The sequence below is a fragment of the Eucalyptus grandis genome, chromosome 5 (genome assembly GCF_016545825.1).
Source record: "Eucalyptus grandis isolate ANBG69807.140 chromosome 5, ASM1654582v1, whole genome shotgun sequence".
Lineage (NCBI taxonomy): Eukaryota > Viridiplantae > Streptophyta > Magnoliopsida > Myrtales > Myrtaceae > Eucalyptus > Eucalyptus grandis.
Window position 1 is genome coordinate 48,172,406 of NC_052616.1, and position 8,692 is coordinate 48,181,097.

General features: G+C 40.7%; 1 protein-coding gene across 1 annotated transcript; it reads left to right on the plus strand.

Moving 5' to 3' along the window:
• Positions 1-491: 491 nt before the first annotated feature.
• LOC120293967 (probable terpene synthase 4) lies at positions 492-1,142 on the plus strand. The gene is made up of 2 exons (XM_039313802.1): positions 492-730; positions 852-1,142. The coding sequence occupies exons 1-2, from the start codon at positions 530-532 to the stop codon at positions 1,140-1,142; spliced, it is 492 nt and encodes a 163-aa protein (XP_039169736.1). The 5' UTR covers positions 492-529.
• The last annotated feature ends 7,550 nt before the right edge of the window (positions 1,143-8,692 follow it).

Here is an 8,692-nt window from a genome sequence, read left to right on the forward strand (position 1 = left end):
GTTGATAAGGCTTGAGTTTTTCACTCAGTGTAATATGTTTTAAAGCCATGAGAGCCATCAATCCAAAGTGGACAATGTAATATAGTGGTAGCCCTTGGATCCTTACAATCATCGTTGAGTTTCATTCAATCTTTTCTAGAATTCCTTATAATGCCATGCACGGAGATCTTGGAGATCTTACCTCTGATAGGAATAAGCTGCAACGCTCTCTCTACCCCAACCCCCCAACCCCCCTCCTTCCCCACAAATCTTGGCGAGATCGAGGTGTTTCTGTCAGGATCTTGTAGCCGTGGCCTGGCTTCTTAGAAAGGTCAGTGCAGCATTAAGCTCCCTAACTGGCAGAGAGGGACAGAGAGAACTCCTAGTGATTCGTCATTTACGACTACTAGGAAAGCTCAATAAGCACACGATTTTGATTTATGATTTCTTTTAGATGTGTCATTTATCAGTCGGATAACATTTGAAGTTGCAGTGGGCGAATTTGTGCAATGCATTCCTGGTGGAGTTTTAGTGGAACGCTTCTGGGAAAATGCTAAAGGCAGATGATTACTTGAAGAATGGGATTATCACTTCGGGTGTGCCCTTGGTTCTAGCTCACCTGTTCTTTCTAATGGGCCAAAACATTGCCAACCAAAGTATGGATTCAAAGAAAGAAGAGGTGCCGCTGCCAAATACAATATTCTTAGTCGCTGAAATTCTTCGCCTTTGGGATGACCTCGGATGTGCCCAGGTAAACTACTTTATGGTTTCGTGCCGGGCAACATTTGGGTTTTAATCAATTTTTTGATTCATGTTCTGTCGTTATTTTATTGATTTAATTGTTTTACTCGGGGGGATTCGATTCCTTGAAGGATGAGAATCAAAATGGCTACGACGGGTCATATGTGGAGTGTTATTTGAGAGAAAATCAAGGCTCTTCGTACCAAAGCGCGAGGGAGCATGTGATGGAGTTGATATCGAAATCGTGGAAGCTGCTCAACAAAGAGTGCCTCTCTCTATGTCCGTTCTCTGCGCCTTTCCTTGAAGCTTGCGTGAATGCTGCTAAAATGGTTTCATTGATGTACAACTATGAAGACAAGCATGGTCTTGGACTCCTACAAGACCATATGAAGTCGTTGACCTGTGATCACGAGACACTTTAGCATCATTTTTCATGTTTTCTTCTTTCATGCTTGTTGAAACACTTCCATCTACTGTACTGCAGTTCACCTTCGTTTGCATCAAAGTTGCCTTCCTTTTTCTAAGTTGTCTTGTGTTCTGGATAGACATTATTTTTAGTGTTTTCCCCCGATAAGTGGCAACGATATTTGTTTGCATAACCAAATGAAAAAAAAGAATGTGAATTTAACGTGTAGGAAAATTTATGCGTGCAAAACATCATAAAATGTAAGAAGATCCTAAAATTTGAAAAGTAGTATGGCATATGTTCATTAAACTATTTAAAATGATAACATCAAAATATTTGGGGGTAAGTGCAATGAAATTCCCAAAACTTGTTATGAATGTGTAATTGAGTTATCAAGCTTTTAATAAGTACAATTAAATCCCAAAAATTATTAAGAAACTGTAATTGGGTCTTAAAACTTTCAAAAAGTGTAGAAGTTTTAAGAAATTTTTAGGACTATATTACACTTTTTATTAGTTTTAGGATTCGATTGTATTTTCATGACAAGTGTTAGAATTTGTTTGAATATGTTAAAAGTTTTAAGATTCAATTGCATTTTCATGATAAATTTTAGAACTTAATTATACTTTTTGAAAAATTTTGAACTCAATTGTATATTCGTGACAAGTTTAAGATTTCCAATATACTAATCACAAGAATCTATGACACCTTGTGAACTGAATACTAAAAAATAATCTTTCTTTTTTTGCTAATGCTATTTTCATTCTCTTATTAGCTCTTGACACTCTCACCACATTGAATTTTTCTTTTTTTGGCAAAACCACATTGAATTGACTATACTATCTATTACAAATTTCACTCTTGCTTTAAGGCTATTTCTTACAATTTTTTTCCTTCTTTGGCCTTTGTTTCAATTATTACGAGACAAAACTACTCATATCCCTTTCAAAACACTATCTAGATGGTTTTGGGTTCAAATGGCTTTTTTGGCTCATCCCTAATTTCAACTATGCTTTTTTTAAAACGGATGGTATATGAGACCGCCACTGCTTGCGTAAATTTTTTTTTTAACACTAAATGTGTGTGCTTTATTTATTCTTTAACAATTTATGACATTATTGATTCATGACCGCCTGTGTAAAACCTTTTTTTTTTTAACGCTGCCTATGTATGCTATATTTATTCTTTAACAATTTATGACATTATTGATTCATGACGAAATCTCATAAGCATTGTAAGAACTTCTTAGATATTACATTTTATATACTTACGGTGATTTGAACTCCGTAAGCCTTTGAAGAACATAACTCTTTTAAAAAAATTAGAATAATTCAATATCTATTACGTTTTTCATTGAATGATGATGAAAAAACATTGTAAACCATAGAGATTTAAGATACTTAATATTTTCGACCTCTATCAAATACATTATTATAATGAAAAAGGAAAAAAATTCCCTCGCTGTTGCGAGCTCTCTTTACCTCATGGTAGCGTCTTCCTTCCCATAAACCCTAGATCTACTTTTTAGCATTCCTTTCCTCGTCTTCTTTTACACTTTCGTTTTATCGAAATAGAAAAAACCCAAAAAGTTCCTTCGATCTTGATTCCGCTGAGTATGGCGGGTCTTGGTCACTCTTATAGATCAGGAGACTGGAGTTTCGTTTTGGAGAAGGCAGTGTCTTCCATGATCGATCCAGAGGGTGGAGGGCTTTGTTCACTGGTCTAGAAAAGTAGCTCGGAGTTCTGATTTGGTGAAGGTAGCGGGTTCCATGATCGATTAAGGTAGAGTCCCGTCTTTATCTTTCAATATGGGGCTTGGACTCATGGATGTCAGAAATACAGTGATGAGTGTAAGTGATTTGTGCGGCTGGGGTAGGTAGGGCTGCATCAGACTGTCTGGACTACTGTTTGTCGTAGCGGAAGATGATGTTGGAACATGATCGAGGAGAATCTCTGAATCCAGAAGGGGGCAGTCAATATCGCTAACTTATTTGTCTGGCAACCAATATTTTGAGTAGTAATCCTAAAAGAGGAGAGGTGGCAGTAAGATCTTACCCAGTTTTGTTGAAGTCAAACATGCCCTGCATTGCACACCTATGTAGTCTCGAGTATCTTTTCTGTTAATTTTGGCTGTACAGGTTAGAAATCATGGATAGTAAGGAGGAAAACAAGAAGCAGGTAGCAGCTTTATGTAAAAAAACTAGGCCATCTGTGGTCAGAAGTAGATGTGGTTGAAGTGTGTTCAGAAATACCTTTACAGAAAAGAGATGAATGCAATAGAACTGTTCTGAGTAAACTTTACTCTAAACCTAATGTAAATTATCTAGCATTTCTCTCTATTATGAAGAAGGCATGGAAAACAAATGCTATCTCATGTGTACAAAAAGAACCAGGGCTCTTTACCTTTGTTTTTCAATCAGAGGAGGAGAAGGAGAAGGTTTTGAAGTCTGCTCCATGGTCTTACTCTAGCAATCTACTTGTCCTTAAACAATGTGATCCTGTAATTCCAGAACATTGTTATGACTTTTACAGAGCAACCTTCTTGGTAAGAATAGGGGGCATCCCCCCGAGATGGAGAGTCGAACCTGTATATCATGATCTGGGCAGAAAGATAGGCCAGGTCTAGGAAATTCAGCTGGAATCTATGGGAAATGTTCAAAAAAAAGAAGGAAGAGTCAGAGTGGAAATTGATTTATTTAATCATTTAAAATCAGGGGCTATTATGGATATTGGTACTAAATGGTTGTTGGTTGAATTTAAATATGAGAGATTACCTCATTACGCTATTCATGTGGCGAATTGGTCACTATGCATCAGATTGTCCCGAAATCCCTTATGTAGAATCACCATGGGCAGCAAACAAAATCGGGCCCTACGGACCCTGGTTGAAAATAGAAGCAAGTGAACATAGCCCTTATTGGGAAGTTTTTGTGACATCCCGAAATTCGACCCGTTTCGATAAAGTGAAATGGGCATGTCAAACGCGCCATGGCCCTTTTTTTCTCGAGCCGATCACTCACGAGTTAACTAACCTATTGGGTGAAGCCGTTAAGGGATGTATCCGCGGTAAAATCCCTAAAAGCTACTCAATTGGTTGGATTGGACTAAAATCGCGTTTGATTGATTCTAACCATGAAATATAATTCGGTTTTGGGAATCGAATATTCTGGACGCCACAATTCATTTTTGTGACTGCTCTCATCGTCTATCAATTTATCAGCTGAAATCCGAAATTTCAAGAAAGAAATTATCGGAGGAAAAATCAAAGACCAAAAGAAAATAGAAAGGGAAAGGGAAAGAGAAAAGGAAAAGTGGAATAATGATATTATTTATTTCTTTTCTCTCCTTTTTCTCTCTTTTTCTCTCTCTCTTCTCTCTCCTCTCCTCCCCCTCGTGCGAATTGCCCCACCGCCCATTCTCTCTCTCTCTTTTCTTTTTCCCTTTGACCAGTCAATGTTTATCTCCCCCTCTCTCTCATCTCTCTCTCCCTCGACATTTCCTTCCCCCTTCCGTTCGACTGAACCAGAAGCTGCAGGAAGCTCGAGTAGAAGCCGCCGTCGCTGCACCGTCGCCGCTTGTCCCGCCGCCGCCCGCGCCCGAGCGCCCGCCGCTCGCCGTCGTCTCGCCGTCCGCGCGCGCCCAGGCCGCGCGATCCAGCTCGGCCCAGCCGCTGTTCGCCCCTGTTCCGCACCGACCAGCCACCGTCCGGCCATCTCCGGCCACCGCCTAGCCTCGCCGGACCTCCCCCGCAACCCCTCACCTTCCGCCGGCCTTCCTCGCCGTTTTGGCCGCCGGATCTGCTCCGACCAGCCAAGGGCAGAAACCCACGAAATGGGTTTCCAGCTGGTTCGGGCCCGTTTTGGGCCGTTTCCCGGCCCCGAACCCGAGCCGTGCTTTGGGAACAATCGTTCCTCGCGTCCCCGCCGTCGGATTGATCCGATTTGCGGGCGATTTGGTGAGTAATCTCACTAATCTTGGATTAGTTGGCTAATTATGCTTAAGGTTGGTTTAGATTTAATTAATTATGTTTAGGTTGTTAGATTAGAATAAATTAGCAATTATTAGTCAATTGTGATGCGATTTAAATAAATTGATTGTGTAATTAACAAGTAGACGTGGTCTACTAATTATTGGAAGTGTCTCGGGAATTTTCCCGACCCTTAGTGGGCTCCAATTAGGCTTTTCGGGCCTAAGTGGATTTTTTTAGTATTTAAATAATAATTTTCGGAATTAAATTAAATAATTATTTATTTTCCGAAAATTCAACTGAGATGGCCCGGGACCGGAATATTGTGCTGATGACCGTGGTGAAGTCCGTTTAGTTAATCGGGCTTTATTTTGAGCTAAATTGAATTTTTAATATTAATTATTTAATTTTCGAAATTAATAAATAAATTAATTATTTTTCGGAAATTAAGATTTTGATGGCCGATGACCGAAATCTCGTGCCGATCGTCGTGGCGCAGTCCGCTTATTTATTTGAGCTCTACGTTGTATGGAATTGAATAAATTGTGATATTTTAGGGATTTACCCTAAATTGATTGGAATCGATTGAGATTGAATTATCGATTGGTGAATGGCCAAGTATGTTTATTCAGCATTTATAATGCTTTGTTGAGTTAATTTAATTATTTGATTGAGTATTGATTGGTGAATGACCAAGTATGTTTATTCAGCATTTATAATGCTTTGTTGACTTGATTTAATTATTTGATTGAGAAATCGTTGGGCATTGGTTGTCGATATTGAAAGTGAATTGGTAACCACTGCAAAGAGGACACGTGGCTCGGTGAATTGGAATGTCACCTGGAAAATGCACGTGAGTTCGGTGGTTGAATATGTCACCTTGGCGAAAAGGTCGCCCGAGAGAATGCACGTGGCTCGGAGACTCGGTATGTCGTCCCGGGAGAATGCACGTGGCTCGGTGACAGGATTTGGCATCTAAAAGGACACGTGGTCTCGGCGACTTGATGCATCGCTTTGGTGAGATGCACCTTAGAGAATGCACGTGGGTCCAAAGATTCCGAATGGCATCTAAAAGGGCACGTGGTCTCGGCGAATTGATGCATCGCTTGGTGAGATGCACCTAAGAGAATGCACGTGGGCCCGGGCATCTAAAAGGGCACGTGGTCTCGGTGACTTGATGCATCACTTTGGCGAAAATGTCGCCCGAGAGAATGCACGTGGGCCCAAGGTTCGAGGCACGTGAACTCGGAGACTTGGAAGGTCGTCCCGTAATGCACGTGGCCTAGCTTTTAAATATCCCACAGTGGGGATTGATTTGTCGGCATGTAATCGACTAGGTCGATGCTTTGATTTGATGTTGTGAATTGATTGTCAATAGAAAGGACCGTGAGTGGTCTTGTTGGAATATAATCGACTAGGTCGATTTGATCGATGCTTCGATCGGTGATATGATTGTTGGGTGCCTATTATGAATTGTACCGACTTGCGGGTGGGATCGAGGCCAAGGTAAGTCATCCGCCCGTGCGTGTTTAGGCAGCCTGTAGTATAATAGTTTACTAATCGGGCTTAGTGGGGTAGAACTCGCCGAGACGTAGTCTCATCCCGGCTTTGGGGAAAACCATTTCAGACCCCGTTGAAGAGCTAAGAAGGAGGAATCCGAGAAGGAGGACTCGGAGGCGAATCTTAAGGAGAAAGATTTTTGGAGGAAGAAGGCATCCCGAGAGGGGCCTTGAGTACGGCCGGTTCGTCTAAGTCTCTGTCTTCTTTTGAGACCTCCATTTTGATGTGAATAGTTTTGAAGTGGTTTGTGTTTTGTATAAAAGTTTGGTTATAAATTTCAATATGAAAAATATGGCCCGCGTTTTCTATCCCATCGTTTTATTGTCTGGGGATTTTAATCGCTTCCGCATGTGCTTAAATAAATTGAAAGGGTCGGCGATACATTGTCCTGGGATATCGCATTATAAAATCGACCAAGTGAGAAGGATGTGTGCGTGCCCGAGGATCGGGGCGTGACATTTTTTATGGAAACATTGACGAAGAACTCATAGTCGAGGAAACTATACCTGTGGAACCTTCTACAGCTAATGAGGCAATCCCAACAGCAAGAGAGAAGGATCAAGACATGCAAATAATAGCCTATAGTAAAAAGAGAGCAGAAGTTTCAATGGAACCTGTGACCATGGATGCAATTATAACTACTCAGAAGGCCTCCAAGGAGTCTAGAAAGCAGATTATAGGCACAGAAGACCCTGTCCAAACTTCTTTGAAGATAGGCAAAAGCAGCAAGAAAAGTATGAAGGTACAGAAAGCAAAAAAACAAAAGTGTATACCTGACCAAACTCCTCTCCTTGTAGATGACTCGGATCTAAAGAACACTCCAGTAAAGTTGCTCCAAGATGGTGCAAAATGGGCTCTGGTGGCTAACCCTAATAAGCCACCCAAGACGAAATGAAGTTAATAAGCTGGAATTGTCAGGGGTTGGGCAACCCCCTGACAATTCAGGAACTTAGAGCTCTAAATGCTCTTGAACAGCCTAGTTTAATTTTCCTTATGGAGACAAAAAAAAATAAAGCAACGATGGTGGAAGGTATATGCAGAAGATTACAAGTTCAAAGATTTATTTCTAGAAAATCCTACGGGCATAGCGGGGGATTGGCTTTGATGTGGAATGACTCCGTAACATTGCAGGTGAAAGATAGTTTTAAACAGTATATAAATGTGGAATGTACTAAAGTAAGTAGAAATATGATGATGCAAATTACCTTTGTTCATGCTTCCACGAATTTTGGAGAAAGGCAACAGCTATGGCAACTCTTAAAGGCACTTAAACCCCATAATTCAACTCCATGGATATGCATGGGGGATTTCAATGAGATCTTATATGTATGGGAAAAGGTGGGGAAGAGAGAAGCAGATAATACCAGAATTGCAGCCTTTCGACACATCCTGAATGAGACATCCTTGATGGATATGGATAGCCATGGCTGCGCATTCACCTGGGCAAATAAAAGAGAAGGGGAGGAGTTAGCAAAAAAAAAGGCTTGGCAGGATGCTTTGTACATTGGAATGGCACATAACTTATCCTGAAGCAGAAATCCATGTGTTACCAGCAATAGGATCATATCACAGTCCTCTTGTCCTTCAATTATATCAGGAACCTAGGAAAAGAAAGAGGGATTTTAAGATGGAGGCTTACTGGATTGAAAATGAGGAATATCATGACCTTATTTTTCAAATATGGAATCAGCCCTCTATTACTACGATTACCTTTTCGGAGAAACTCAGGGAGACTACTATAGAATTAATTAGGCGGAGTAAAGAGAAGTATGCCCATGCACCCAGAAGGCTAAAAGAACTAAATCAGACTCTTACTGAGATTACAAATCAACCAGATCAGCACAGTACTTAGAAGCAAGTTCAAAGCATAATACACCAAATTGATACACTAAGGAAGGAAGAAGAACAATACTGGGGATTGAGATCTCGAGTGAAATGGCTACAATGGGGAGATAAAAACACTCGCTTCTTTCATGCGACTACAGTCCAAAGGAGACACAGAAATAATATAACAATGCTGCAACTGGAAGACAACAGAT